This window comes from Meles meles, chromosome 1, assembly GCF_922984935.1.
Source record: "Meles meles chromosome 1, mMelMel3.1 paternal haplotype, whole genome shotgun sequence".
Classification (NCBI taxonomy): Eukaryota; Metazoa; Chordata; class Mammalia; order Carnivora; family Mustelidae; genus Meles; species Meles meles.
In genome coordinates, this window is record NC_060066.1 from 131,880,892 (window position 1) to 131,896,424 (window position 15,533).

At 40.5% G+C, this 15,533-nt stretch overlaps 1 protein-coding gene across 2 annotated transcripts in view; it reads left to right on the forward strand.

Moving 5' to 3' along the window:
- Positions 1-15,533, forward strand: part of PLPPR5 (phospholipid phosphatase related 5) — a 119,720-nt gene that overhangs the window by 38,829 nt on the left and 65,358 nt on the right. For both annotated transcript variants that reach the window (XM_045998047.1, XM_045998125.1), the window contains exons 2-3: positions 268-400; positions 4,111-4,361. In XM_045998047.1, coding sequence (XP_045854003.1) covers positions 268-400; positions 4,111-4,361 — 384 coding nt within the window. The remainder of the gene's footprint in view (positions 1-267; positions 401-4,110; positions 4,362-15,533) is intronic.

Consider the following 15,533-nt stretch of genomic DNA (forward strand, 5'->3'; position numbering starts at 1 on the left):
ATGAAGTCTTCCAGAAAACAAAAATGATATGGTCATTTGTATTCATAATTTATCAGTTTAATACTTCCTTGAGTTGAGAGAAATATGGGTTGTATGCATAGGGATAGGGTTCTAAAAAAGGGCTTAGTTAAGCAAATATGATTCAGTTTTATATTGAGATCATTACCACTCAAAGGAGTTACTTTCTTGCATTTTTAGAAAATAAAATTATTCTACATTTATACTGCTTAAATTCTAATGTTCTTTAACCTTTTATTTCCTTGCAAGATAATAGTGGGAGAAACTGCAGTGTTTTGCCTACAACTGGCCACACGGGATTTTGAAAACCAGGAGAAAACTATTTTAACTGGAGATTGTTGCTATATAAACCCACTGGTGCGGCGAACTGTACGATTTCTGGGTATGTGTTCATTGAATTATTTTTATTGTTGCGGAAACCATGCTTATGTATAAGCTAACCCTTAAAATGATCAGCATTTTAAGACTATGCAAATACTGGATTATATTTTATTTGAAAGGCCTCAGTTTGGTTTTAAAAATAACATTGCCTACTACTTTTTCTCATATGGCTCCAGCTCACATGTCATTTCCATGTTATTTTTAAGGAAAAAAAAAAAGAACACCACACTTGGGTGTTTAATATTCTTTGAGAAACTAAAAATTATATAATTAAAATAAATGATTTATTGTGTTCATGAAATTTCAGAAACAGTGGGGAGAAATGATAATCTAGTTAGATTGGTAAACATCATGAAAGACAAGAAAAATAGCTTGGCCAAGAAAAGATATGTTGTGTTTGTTAATTATCAGATGTAGCTCTCCATGTACTGCCTCTAGGGTTTTTTAATGTGAACAAAAACGAGTTAGTGATTTTATTAGAGGGAAAGACTTACTATCACTATATGGTACACCTAAAACTAATATAACATTGTATGTTAACTATACTGGAATTAAATTAATTTTTTTTCTATTTTAGAAAAGGATTTACTGATACTTTAACCTTCAGTTTGAAATTCTAGCAGTAATACATATAAACATTGATGAATTATTACAAATCACTTCAAGTCAGTAGAAACTTGGCCAAGAAAAATTTTTAATTGACACAATAAAGTTGAATATAAATTATGATTTCCTGTATTTATCAGATTAAAAGAGTATGTCTGCATATGCTAAATAAAATTTAAAATAAATTTTTATCTGTATTTAGATTGAGATTAAGGTCTGGTACCCTCAATATATTTCTCATAGCAGTGGGATTAAGTTGAAGACCTTGGAGATATCATGCATAGATGAGCTAGTCTATATATAAACCCACTTAAAGACTAATCAAATGTCATCTTGCCTTTGAGTCTCTAAAGACAAAAGGTCTCCATATCTAAGACTGTGTTTTTTATTGCCATCAAGTTATACATCTCCAAAGCCCTTATTTATACTGTTGATGGCAACTCTTATATGAAACTTTAAAAAGCTATTTTTTACATGCATCAATACTGTGTTCTTGACTCATTGATCTTTGCATGAGTCATTTAATAACAAAATAAGCAATAATATACTCAAAACTAAAAACGATGAAATTGACACTTTCCAAAATACCGTTCAAGCAAATTTTATTACGCCTACTTAAGTGGATGTATTTTTGCATTTGCACACATATTTCTAAAGAATATATGGCACAAAGTAAAGTATGCTTTAAATCTCTGTATGTTTATCATTATATGATTTTATAAAATATTTAGGAGTTCTTGATTTGTTTCTTCTCTCTTGTTCGTTACGATTTGGATATTTCAAGTTTGTTAAAATGGGAAGTTTATAAGCAAAACATTACTGCACAATAGGGCATCATTCTTTGTAGGGATTTTATCCTGGCGGTCAGCACCGTGGATACACTCATGGGATCTCATTGTACTAAGTATCTTTGGGGCGCCTGGGTGGCTCAGTGGGTTAAGCCGCTGCCTTCGGCTCAGGTCATGATCTCGGGGTCCTGGGATCGAGTCCCGCATTGGGCTCTCTGCTCGGCAGCGAGCCTGCTTCCCTCTCTCTCTCTCTGCCTGCCTCTCTGTCTGCTTGTGATCTCTCTCTGTCAAATAAATAAATAAAATCTTTAAAAAAAAATAAGTATCTTTGTAGCTACAATATTGGCCTTGGACCTGATGCACTGAATGTTTTAATTCAAAAGCACATTTGGGAACTTAACAAATATCAGGAGACATTTCCATATCTTTATCAAATACTTCTCTCTATTTTACACAGCAAAACATTATAGCCGATAAAGAGAATAGTTTCGTTAAATAAAATGAGTTACATCGTAGCCTAGATTTCAAGGGAGTAGAGATGAAAACTTGCCATTTAGGTTCCTGTGCTGGGCCATGATGTTTGGAAGGAGAGGTTACCTACATGAACATTTTATTAAGCTCCTCCATTCTCTTTCATTTCTCTGCCTCTCCTAAGTTTCTGCTTTTGATAACATTTACTTGTATGACTCATGAAATTCTGAAAAGATATAAAGAGAGAAATTTTTATTATTTCCTTTTAACATATTTAGATAAAGAAAGAACGAAGGTCTTTGTTCCATTGGCATTGTATACACAGAGTTTTGCTATGTACAAGTTTGTGTGCCTGAGCCTTTTATAATCTTATATAATATTTCAGAAATTAAAAGGATAGCCATGTTTCTGATGCTAGAAAATTACTTGATCCTGCACAACTTCCCTGGTGACTTTCCTATATAACAGCCAATAATTACATATAAAGGTTTAGCAAACAGACAATCCAGAAATTCATGACTAAGAAATGAAGTGTCTGGTTATTATCATAGCACTATATGACTTTTTAACAAACGAACTATTTGGGAGGTATTCTCCTGGCATAAGGTAAAAATACCTGGTGGAATTTTATTTCCCAAAATTAAGAATAGATTTCTTCACATTGGTACCACATCCTCAAAGGTTGTATCTGTCAGTTTAATTGAAAATGGTGCCAAGGAATTTATTTTGCCCACTCTACCTAAGAAGAAAAATAAATTTTGGTCCTAATGACCAAAGGCATCGAATTTAGAAATATATATATATATATATATTTTAAATTTGAGTAAACTGTCACATTCCTCACAAAAGAGGACAAAAAAAAAATCTGTGTATACTTAATTTTGTAAGTATAAAATTCTGGTAATCAAAGCAAATAAATTTTAAGGCTGTGGAGATAATTGAAAAAATCATCATTTTGATTGCATTATTTTTTACAAAATTGCCCCAAATTTGATGAATTAAAGTCCAACCATAAACTATAAGGTGGAACTAAGTTACTAGCTGTTAATGTGACTTTTTTTTTTTTTAATTTATTTGACAGAAAGAAATCACAACTAGGCAGAGAGGCAGGCAGAGAGAGAGGAGGAAGCAGGCTCCCTGCAGAGCAGAGAGCCCGATGCGGGGCTCGATCCCAGGACTCTGGGATCATGACCTGAGCCGAAGGCAGAGGCTTTTAACCCACTGAGCCACCCAGGCGCCCCTAATGTGACTTTTTAAAATGTATTCATGAAAGCAGCGCAGAAATCCATTTGAACCATTCTGCTTTACTTAAGATTTTCCACGATATTTAAATGAAAACTAATGGCATGGGATTTTACTGCTAATTGGCACCTCCAGCAGAGTTAATATCAGTCTGAATGGGTTTAAGAGGCATAATCAAAGGGAGACAATGGCTTTACTTTATGTTTGTAAGATGCAAAATATTTTCAAAATAGGGAAAAAATCAAGAGTGCTCACATTGGTAGAAGGTGAGACTGAGCCCTCTCTAGAGAAACAGTTCTCCTTTTTAAAAATCGCATTACCCAAATACAGTCTTAGAATGTATCTTCCTCTTTTATCTGACGTCTTATAAACCCACGATGCGTAAAACTGTAGCCAGTGGTAGACGGCTCGATGTGTTAAATAATTTAACACTCCCACCTCTCCAGAAAGTGAAGAATCAGAGAGAAGTGAAATGGGGGGGGGAACCATATGTATGTATGTATGACTTATTTCATAGTTTCTAAAATATTTCCATGTTGGCTTATGGTCAACCGAAATACAAACAAAACCAAACAAAGTTAAGGTGGTTTGTTTTCGTCCTCAGGTATTTATGCGTTTGGGCTCTTTGCTACGGATATTTTTGTAAACGCCGGGCAGGTGGTCACAGGGAATCTGGCTCCACATTTTCTTGCCCTGTGTAAACCCAACTATACGGCGCTTGGATGTCAGCAGTATACGCAGTTCATCAGTGGGGAAGAGGCCTGCACGGGCAACCCAGATCTCATCATGAGAGCCAGGAAGACGTTCCCATCCAAAGAAGCGGCTCTCAGTGTCTATGCAGCCATGTATCTGACAGTAAGTACGGATTATTGACCAGTCTTCGTCTCTCTGTTCATTCTCCCAGCGTAGACATTCTTTTTCTCTGCCATGATGGAAGTCACATTAACCGCTTTCTGTAGGCCATTTAATTTACTTTTAATAATAGCTGTTTGGACTGTGGATAAAATTAAGTCAGTTGACTCCCATGGGATTATGTGTGGGTAGTTGGTTGTGTTAAAATATAGAGCCATTAGCATTTCTATTTGAGAATATGTTTGTCTTTATGTTAAATAGGGCTTAATGGAAACGAATTTGTCCCATAGCAGTCCCCCTAATCTTGTAATAGCCCCATTAAGAAAACTATCCAGGCCTCTTAGCTGCCTACTCAAGCTCTGATATTCTCTGGTGGAGGTCAGGAAAGGGGCACCGTTTTTTTTTTAGAATTTTTCTTTGTTTGTTTGGTTATTGGTAACTATGTCATCGTAATATCTCAGCTACTGTTTCAATATTTTTGCATAGAGCTAGGCGAAATGTCCTATTAAATTATGGTTTTTTTCTCTTTACTCTTGAGTCTTTGCCATTATTTCGGTGGTGAGAGCCAGGCCTCCCGCGGCTGTCCAGGATCTGTAGGTGGAAGTAAATGGTCATGGTTGAGCACATTACTGATTCACGGGAGTAGAGAGAAGGGCAGCCTTGACAGGCAGCTCTTGGCCTTCTGCTGTCAAAGCCCTTCCCTCTCTTACCAGGATCTGCCTTGTAACTATGGAGCTGGACTCCCAAAGTGTGCTCTCCAGGCTTTCTCATGGCTACAGTAAAAAGTTCAAAGATTTTAAATGTCTTTGGGGTTCTCTTTTCCAGTGGTGCCAATAGCTCCTTTCTTCCGATTTCAGCTCATGGACAAGAGATCTGAGGACCTATTTGAAACCAAATCTGTTCATTGCCAATGACTTAAAAAAAAAAAACCCTCAGAATTATTTTTACTCTCAAGGAGCTATTTGATTATGGAAATATTTCTGGTATTCTTAATGCAATCCTGTCTGCTTATCTCCAAAAGCAGAGAGAATGCACAGTAATACCCTATGACACTTCTACTTGAGATTGGAAACAAAATGACTAAATAAGCGACAATTTAGGAGGGAAAATATAGCACTGTACTTACCGCTCACGATGGCAGAATAATTTTTGGAGGCTGTAAGTACGTGCATTTTAACATTTCTAAAGTTTTCAAGCCGAGCTAATTCTAACCCTCACAGCCTGGACTTTTAAAAATCCCATCAAAAAAAAAGTTTTTTAGAGTCAGAGATCAGATCCCATCTTATCCATTTTTCTCTTCCACTGTCTTCTGGCTTCTGTATGGTTTGTCAGTTACAACTCCCTTCTTTCCCTTTCAGTGTGCTCCTAACTCCACTCCTCCACTTTCTCCTGATTTCTTTATCCCATCAGCTTTGCCTTCTGCTTCCCATTCTAAGGCACTGCAGACTTGATATAAAATCCGTTTATCCATGCATATTCTTTCCTATTCATTGAATTGCTTGACTATATGTCCCGCCTTTCTTAGAATATGAAGCATTCAACCTTAAAATGAATGCTTAAAACTTAAGTGAATCAGAAGTGACAAAATACTTCTCATTCATTGTCATCACATCTAAATCTGAGGTTGTTATTTGTATCCGAGTATGAATTGCAAATATCTGCATATACATATGTGATCAAGCCAATGACTAGAGACAAATTCCAGAATACTCTCTGAACCCAAATCTTGTTACATGATTATTTTAGCACTAATAGGTGATTGGTTTTGCTGTATAACCAGGGTTTGCCAATGGTGGTGAATGCGCTAGTATTATAAATACTTGATCTTTTTGTTGTGCCAAAATCGTGTTTTCAAAGGCACTGCTTTGGGAGAAGGTATTATGCTTTTAAGTCCTGGAGGAATCTTAATATCTTGTCTTGCCTGTGGTCAGCTGGCAAGTGTTTTAGCAACCTCTTATAAGTATAAAATATATGTGTAATTATAGAATAATTGTAATTACTATGGCAAACATTCATTGAGCATTTACTATGTGTCAATCACCCAGAGCCTCACTTTTACAAATTATTTATTACTAATTCTTATTGATGTATTAAAATTTATTCCTTGTTGATTGTTATTACTATTTATGTAGTAATTGATCATTTGTACTAATTCACTGAATCCTCACAAAAAATCCTTCAAGTATGTAGTATTATTATGCCCGTTTTACAGATGAGGACACTCAGAAAGTGAGGTAACAGGTCCAGATCCGTAGAACCACCCACTTTCCTGGCTCCAATAAATCCAAATATTCCAGAGAAGGCATAATAAATCATATTAGTTCTAATGTGTGCACGGCCAGCTAAATTTCCTCCTGCCACCCCTTAATCTCAGCATCCGTAAAGGTTATAGCAGAGGGTTCGGATGGTAGATATGTTTAGAGAAAAAACATGTAATAACACTCCAGCACTCGGAAATCGTCTATCATTACACAGTGGTTCAGACTAAAAGTCAGGATTCCTGCTTGTAATTACATGGCCGGGTACCTCTGTCTTTTCAACAATAGATTCTGTTCTGTGCTAACTGCTTTTCTGTCTTCCCTGCCCCCCGCTTTAGCACTGTGTGAGTGTGGGTGGCTGCTATGGTAACCCTGAATATAGCTCCTGCTGCAAATGTAGGCATTACAGGCAGGTTTTGCTGTTATATTTGAACCCATATACATATATATTTCTTCCCAGCTTCACGAGAGACATCTTGGGAAAACTTTATAATAGAAATGTTGGGGAGTTTCCAACTAATACAGTCTCGTGACGTGCTTGTCAGAATTTTGATGAGTAAGCAAATAAGAAAACAGCCATTTATTTGGTATTTTCTGTGGAAACAGGCTTATCACTGTATTTAGGGAGAGATACATTTGTTTACTGTTGTGTCATGTAAATATTTACATATGTAAATACATAAATAAAAATAAATAAGCTCCACTATGAAGTATATGAATAAGAACTGAGGCATAGTTTTCTGATGTTTCCCTTTGTGGATTAGTCCCCCAAATTAAGGAACTTGAAATCTCCCTTAGCACTTGACTTTAATTAAGGCTTTGGGGATAATTTGATAACAGAGTTGTTCTCTTTTGCTTTACTGAGAACCTTCAGGGGGGGAAAAAATCCCTAAGCCTATTTTTGCAAATGTTGTTGGTTTCCCAGGGAAAAATTCCGAAGGTTATTTAACCCTCAACCATTAAACTTATAATTCAGTGTTAAGTCACGTTAGAATAAGATTTAAATTTAGCTTTGTGTAATTTATTTCATGTAAAACGAGCAGTTTTTCTAATTAAAGTCAAATGAACTTCAAAGTTGAGAATGAGAAATAATGTTTCGTGACTTTCCTCCAGTTAACCTCAAAAGTCAGGGAAACAGACATAAAATGATCTCTTTAGGTTACTTCCCATTCTGGCCTTAGATTGATTTTTCTGAAAATCTTTAAAAACACAAAGAAAGAGAGGAAGAAACACTAAAAGTGTCAGCTACCCTTGCTGGCCTTTTTTCGTGATCTTTTGCTGTAAACAATGCACCCTAAATGTCAAAACAAGACTTTGCTATCCTCAGAATTCTGTGGGGTGATCTGTGGTTTTACCAGTAGTCAAACCTTGCTTCTCTCATGGGTCGTGTTTCGCCCTGGGGTAGACAGGCCTGGAACAGCTGATAGCTGAGCCTCGCTCATTCTCTAGAGATTTCCCCGGAGAGCAGCCTTCCAAGAGAGCAGAGGCTTGAGCTAGAGGGCCTCTTGAAGCATAGGCTCCAAAACTCATTCACTGTCCCCATCTCTGTGCTCTATAGGTCCAGTCCAAGCAAATGTCCAAGGCCAGCCCTGATCGAGGGGGGCAGAGGCCCAGACTCCACCTGTAAATGGGAGGCCCAGTACAATCAGATTGTGAAGAAGTGAAAACACCAGGCAAGAAGGGATTTGTGGATATTAAAGGGTTCACTGCAGTCTTTTCCCAGAATAGTAGCAGAAGGCTCTGCTATATTATTCCCTGCCTTGTTGGTGTCCAGTCTTCGGCATTTTCCTGCTCTTGTTTCCCACCCAGCCATCTTTTATAATAATCTTAGAGGTCCCATGTGCTCATGGGCTGCCGAGACAAGGGTTAAATAAACACAACCCATTGATATCTGTCTGCCCTTCCTTTAGTGACATTTTACCTAATCTCTGTAGGGGCATGTACAGGTCTTCATTCTGGGCTACAGGAATTTGGGGGATGCATGGCAGTTCAGCGGCAGCATGTGATGTCATGTGGCTGGTCAGGGATTGAGTTTGGTGGAGAAATGTCGGCGTGGGTAAGAAGAAAAGCTCTCGGCTACCTTCATGGATTTGTCTGGAGTGACTGATGAAATCTGGCTGCCATCAGAAAGCCATGCCTCTAAATCTTCCCTGCCCAGAAGTAATTTAATGCTGAAACGTGTAAGATCCTGGTGCTCTAGGTTTCAAATGAGCAAATTTGTGTCTACTAGATAATCTATCAAACACTATTTATTGAGCTCCCACTTATAATGTGACTGCTGTCCTATTACTCTGACTACTGCTGCCATCACAACTATTATTAGTTGATTGATATTTGTCCTGTCAGCCTTCAGCTAAGTGTCACGGGGGGCGGGGAGGTTGCTAAAGACATCTGCAAAGTACCCCTGAATTCCATTGCTTTCATTACCATGGACCCCTTTTATAACTTACCATCTTCTTGTCCCATACTCTTCCATGGACTTTACATTTCTAAATCTTCTATCTAATATAATGCTTTCCCATCCCAATTTAGACCCAGATATTGAACAGTGACCCATAACACTAAAAATATCGTAACACTGTTTTGAAATGGTACACATACAGTTACTAAATTTGCACACATACGCTATTAAAGAATAAGCAGTAAATGAGTCAAGACGTATATATGCTCTGCATCTTTACCTTAGTTTTCCCTGGATTCTGGCAAATGACACTTCCAACTGGGTATTCTGGGATCAATCCATGGCTTTATAATGGCGCCCGCTTCTCTGGTCACATCCCAGAAATCACTGTGTCTTCCACAGTGTATCAGAACCACTCAGCAGCGTGAGTATCACCAGTGTGGCCAAATGACTTCGTAGAGTTCCGGCCAAAAGTAAAGAATAATGACATTTTAGTCAGGGCATGTGGGCTTTTGCAGGTAAATATACTGTTCTATTAAGCATTTTGAAATACTGAAGGAGTTGTCACAGAATTTGTGAATATGTCTGGAGTTTCTTAGGTGTTAGCAGACTCCAGGTTGGGGACTCCTGGCAGTGCTCACACATTAGAAAAACAGGACTTACTCTTATAGGACAATATAAGGTATAATAAAAGCAAACTTATAAATACCATATATTAAGCATGTTCTTCAACCTAAATGTTCACCTTTCCTTCTGGTTTTAAAAGAAATGATGACGGTTTTATTGGCCCCTAGAAGTATCATGGGCCTTCAGTACCATGCCCACTGGATAAGTTTGCCCTGAAGATAGTGCATCATAAAGTTCTCGATGGAATGTGATTGTTAGTCTATTTGGTAATGACAGTGAGAGCCACTCAGTGTCCAGGAGGGAAAGATCATTGCCAAGCACCATGGGAGAGTGCTTCAGGAGTAAGTGGTGCTTGGGCTGGGTTTTGAAGATGAACATGATTTGAATAAGTAAAGAAGAGGCATTCCAGGTAAGGGGACAGTGAGAGCAGAGACAGCAAAGAAGGAAAGAAACTAAAAGGAAAGGGAATATTTTAAGGAGATTGTTAAAGAATCTCAGACATGAAATAAGGGTTTGGATTTAGCCATTCCCCTTAAGATTGGGAGCCCTAGTGTTGATGAGACCAGAGTCAGATGAAGTGAAATGAACTGAAATTCCTAGGTTCTGAGAAATGGAATGAACTTGGACTCTATGAGCTACCAAAAGCCTGAGCCGTGGCAGGGAGAGAACAGATTTGAGCAGCTGGGAATCCCTAAACATTCTCTTGGAGCACAGGAAGGTCTGGCCCAGACCCAGAGCCAGTGTGCTCCATTGTGCACTCTGAGGTTCACACACCATCACTGCTTCCTTTGATGCAATGGCTAAACTGAGTCACATCCCTGGGTGGCCTGCTCCTGTATTGCACCCCTCTGTCCCTCAGCTTCCATGTATTAAAAAGTAACAATCTGGCCACATATAGGCCTAAGTCTTCACAGGGTCTGGAAAGAATGTATGGCTCTCTTCATTTTACAGGTAACCAAACTAAAGATACAAGAGGCTAATTAACTTGCCCAAGGTTGTATCACTGCTATTTATTAGAACCAGAAATATGACACAGGCCAGTATCACTCAGTCTCTTAATGTTGCACTACTTCCCGGCATGCCCTTCAGCGGAAAGCAGGCCCTCGAAGGCTGAGTGATCAGCGTTCAGGGCTTCACACGCAGTAGTGAAGAAAACTGGTCAATGGATTTTAATTGCACGTTGCAAGATATAAATTAAGAAGGTTGTTGAAAAAGTGTGCACTCCATAAATTCCCGTCTCGTATGTTGTTTTCCAGGCAGCCAAGTAGCTCAAAGACTAATAGTAATTTAAATAGTCACGATGATTGAATTTTATTGTACTTTTTTTAAGTGAATGAGTATTTTATTCTTATGACCCTTAATTTTTCATCTTATGTTCTGCACATCATTTGAGATGTTAATGAACTTTAATTGCTTTTAAAATGACAATTTATAAGTCACCTGTTACTCCTTTCCCATGTACAATAATTAGATACCTAGTACCCTAAGTGGTATTGGCAGAGCTGAGTGCTCGTGAGACCTCCATGGGACGCACTAGCGCTTTGACCAGGTCCAACAGAACCCAGATCACAGTGGGCAGCTCTAAATGTGTGGTCATTTGATATCCCAGAAGCAAACATTCCCTTTCTTCCATGTCCAGTTGATGAAGTTTTAGAATATAGGTGAGGTTCAGTAGAGTGGAGTCCGGAGCTGATAACCACGAAAGAATTCGTGAGGCATCTTTGGTGCAAAATGATGGTTTATTAAAGCATGGGGAGGGGACAGGACTCACCGGCAGAAAGAGCTGCTGCACCGTGATGTGAGGGGTGGCGGGTTGTGTACTATGGGGTTGGGGGAGTTAAGGAAAAAGGGAGGTTTCCAAAGAACTTTCATATGCTAAAGAAAACCTACAAGATACCAGAGGCCTTGAGGCCTTGCCATTGCTAAGATTTTTCCCCTCTAGCAAGGTATTAACATCAAGGTATTTGGGAGATTCCTAAAGAATGTCACATATGCCCCTCCCAGGAGTGGAGGTGGGGGAAGTTGCAGGGTGTCAGCCTTTTGCTTTGTCCTCAGCCAGCCCTCTGTTCCCTCATCACAATAACATGCTCAAGTCCATTTTCCCAAAAGATGCATCAAGCTCTGCTGCAGGGTCAAGGACTTGCTCTTGAATTGGGGCTGGCCCTGAGCTCCAGACTGTACGTTTTCCACCACTGACATCTCAAGCAACACAGTGCCTGGTGCTCCTGTGGCCCAGGTAGCAGGGCTGTTTGCCTGTACTTGCTGTCATGGGCTTTTCTGCTCCAGGACCCACTTAAAGCTGGCAGCCTTTCATGTCCCCGGATCTACAGGCCAGAGCAGTATCCATAGGTGTGGGATGTGTGTCCCCAAGAACACAAAGTGATCTAAAGGTGCTGTGGTTTCTTTCTTTGTGGTAGGGGTACAGGACGCAGTCATTTGTCTTTTACTTTGGGGTGATGTGTAGTATGTCCCTGTGACGCGGGAGAGCTAGGTTCTTGTCTCATGGAGTCCAAGAATGAATCTGGCAGATAATGGAGAATGAGTAGAGCGATAGAAGTTGATTAAGTGACAATACAGAAAAAGCTCTCAAGATCGAGAAAGGTCCCAAAAGGGTTACCAACCAGGACCTTTAGGGTCTGTCTTTTATAGAAAGCTAATCAGGGAACTTAAATCCTTTTAACATCTCTATTGATAACCATTGAGAAAGAACTGGTGATAACACCTTCAGTGGTTTGCTTCCTTTTTAGGGTCTGGTTATTCTTTGTTGGTCACAGGTGATCATCATAAAAAGACAACCACCAACACGCCCCCCCTCCCCAGGCCTGCAGCAGGGTGGTCCAGTTTGTTCCCTTATCTCTGGTTTCCCCACACCTCCACATTTTGGGGATTTTTGTGACCCTGATCACCCCTATCTCTTCCTATCTAGCCCCACCTGTCCCATACTCACCTGGTCAGTGGATCCTTAAAAACTTGATGTCCCAAGCCTTTGAATCTTATAGGGTTTATCTCCCAAGATCTGCAATGCCTGTGTCTTACCAAGGCCTCCAGTGTGCTGACCATCTCTTATTTACCTTGCTTCATCAGCGTGCTGTCTTTGATGCAAAGAATCAATATGATTGGGGCGCCTGGGTGGCTCAGTGGGTTAAAGCCTCTGCCTTTGGCTCAGGTCATGGTCTCAGGGTCCTGGGATCAAGCCCCACATCGGGCTCTCTGCTCCACGGGGAGCCTGCTTCCTCCTCTCTCTCTGCCTGCCTTTCTGCCTAGTTGTGATTTCTCTCTGTCAAGTAAATAAACTATTAAAAAAAAAAAAAAGAAGAATCAATATGATGGCAAAGCGCATGAGGGTTAATATACCACTGACATAAACCTTGATGTAAAAATTTGCCTATTCCATGTGAATGTGAACTTTTCTCATCCTCTTTCCTGAACAAAATAGAAAAGAATGCACTTGACAAATCAGTGGTCACTACTACTTGGTTCAAGATTTGGTAGTCTGTAGTTATTCTCCAGGATCTGTCCCAACTGGTGAATTAAATGGAGATAGGATAAGAGCCACCAGCCTTCTTGAGATCCTAAGTGGTAGACAAATCTTCACCTTCCCCCCTCCCTTTATGCAGTTTTGCTTTTGATTTACTATCTTGGCAGGAGTGCGAGGGTATAGTTTCATAAGCTTCCTTTTGAATTCCCTCAGTAGTCCACCTGCCAAGGGAAAAATGACCACTGGATGTGTTCCCAGACCTAGTAGACTTCAGCCCATATTCACGGCGTAGTCCCCATGTACCCTATACCCTGCTCTAGCAGAGGCCATGATGATGCTTTCAGGTCTCTAGGTAGGAATGTCCTCTTAGACTCTTTGTCCAATAATACTTAAAATATCTGGATATTCTCTTCCCTCTGGGGACCAGCTGCCTCTTGAGTTAGTGCGTTTTATTTTGGTTTGGTAACTACAGAAAGGATTAAAATGTTTTAATGGGGCACCCACTTGCAACTCTGTATTCCTATCATCTTGTGGTTATAGTTACAGTATTCTGCTTGGTTTCTCATCTATTTGCCTCTAGGAAGCTCTGTGTTTTATTAAGTCAATTCCAAAACTTTCTGCTGGTCTCATCACCTTGGCTGTCACTCAGGTCTTCTGCATTGTTATGATAATACACACACACACACACACACACCTGCTTCTGATGGTTAAGCACTGGCGACTGGCTTCTGTTTCTTCAGGCTCCCCATGATCTGCATGGATATAAAGGCCCCAGCTGTGGAGTAACCTACCCTACCATCAATAATGGCCTGCAGAGGAGAGGCATCCCTCAGCTCATGTGCTGACTAGCACATTCCTCTGCCTCCATGAACAGTACATCCCTGAGGTCTCCGGTGCTACATCACCTTCTGTGGGGTCCTGAAGTCCATATTATAGTCCATTCCAGCAATGCCACTTCTCTGAGCCTTTTAATTCCTTCCTCCACCATCTGCCAAAGCAGTTCAGGCATGTCAGCTTCATTGAGAGAAAGTGATCAATTTTCTCCAGGCTCTTTGGCGCCTGCCCAGCAGGGAGTTTTTACTGTTCCCTGGGGGCCTTGCAAGAGTATTAAATCCCACATCCCCAGGGAGAGTGTCCTCATGTCAACAAACACTCCCTTGTCCTGTTTACATTTCAGCTTCCTTGACAAAGCACCCTCAAAAGCCAGTCACATAGGTCTCCCCTGGCTCCAGCTGTCATGGGTCGGCTAATTCTTACAGCAGTTTTGGGACAGAATCTCTGTCCTCCCTTCTCGGGTTTGCCGTTGGCCTGGCAGCCAGAAGAAGAGGTCGAATCAGACCTTGAGAGGGCCTCTGATGCCCTGGGGGAAAGAGTCTTCTCACTGCCTGGCTGGAATGGTATGGGTAGGGCTGGGAGGAGCGCTAACCCTAAAGAGGTAGGGGTGGGCCCCGTCTGAAGGCTCGGAGGGTTTAGAGGAGTCTAATGAACCGTAATGTTCATGTACATCCACTCAGATGCCCCCTTCCCTTGTGTCAAGGTCTTAGATTTTCTAACCAGGGTCCTGTCCTTGGCATAATAGACATGCATTCAGTCACCTTTAAAGATCCCTAGGCTCTTAGCTAGTAAGTCATAAGTCTGCCTTTCAGCTTTTTTTACTCTGACATGGCAGGAACAAGGGCTTTTCTATAAGTTCCCAAAGAGGCACTTTGGCCATCACACTCGATTTTCATTTGTTTGTTAATTGTCCTCAGTTTTTCATTTTCCTTCTGGAGGGCACCAACACAGCATAATAAGAGCCAGTCAATTGCATTATCCCTCTTGGCATTGTTTCCATAGACTTTAACTTCCCACGTCGTTGGCCTGGTTAGGGTATTCCTCTGACTAGGCTGACTAAAACCATCAGACTTCAGATTTCCAGTGCTACAAATCAAGAAAGTCTAGTGTAAACCAGGTTAAGTTGGTTACCCTATCCCAACCAGAACATTCTCCAAGTCACTACCGGTGGGTTTTAGCAATTGGGTTGCTACCTGGTGGACTGTATGTGCCTCATTTCCAGCAAGAACATGTCCCCAGACTCCATCTCGCCACCTCTTTTCTTAAATTTTCCCAATTCTTTTTGGATCCTCCAAGAAGCGGAAGCTGAGACAGCATGAGGAGGAGGAGGAGAAATAAAATTGGGAAGCTGAGATTTATTGGAGGACTCGAGGGGGATAATACTTGGGAAAGAAGGTAGAAGCAAGATTGGACAGGGAGAGTCTCAGACTGCAGTGTAGATCCAACCGTGTCTCTGCTGATCTTGACCAGAGAACGCCCATTGGAAGAGCCCCACACTGCATAAATAGCCAAGCCCTAGTACCCCTGCTGTGCTAAATCACTGGTTGGGGGCTGAACAGTGGATTGTGGCCTCTGCT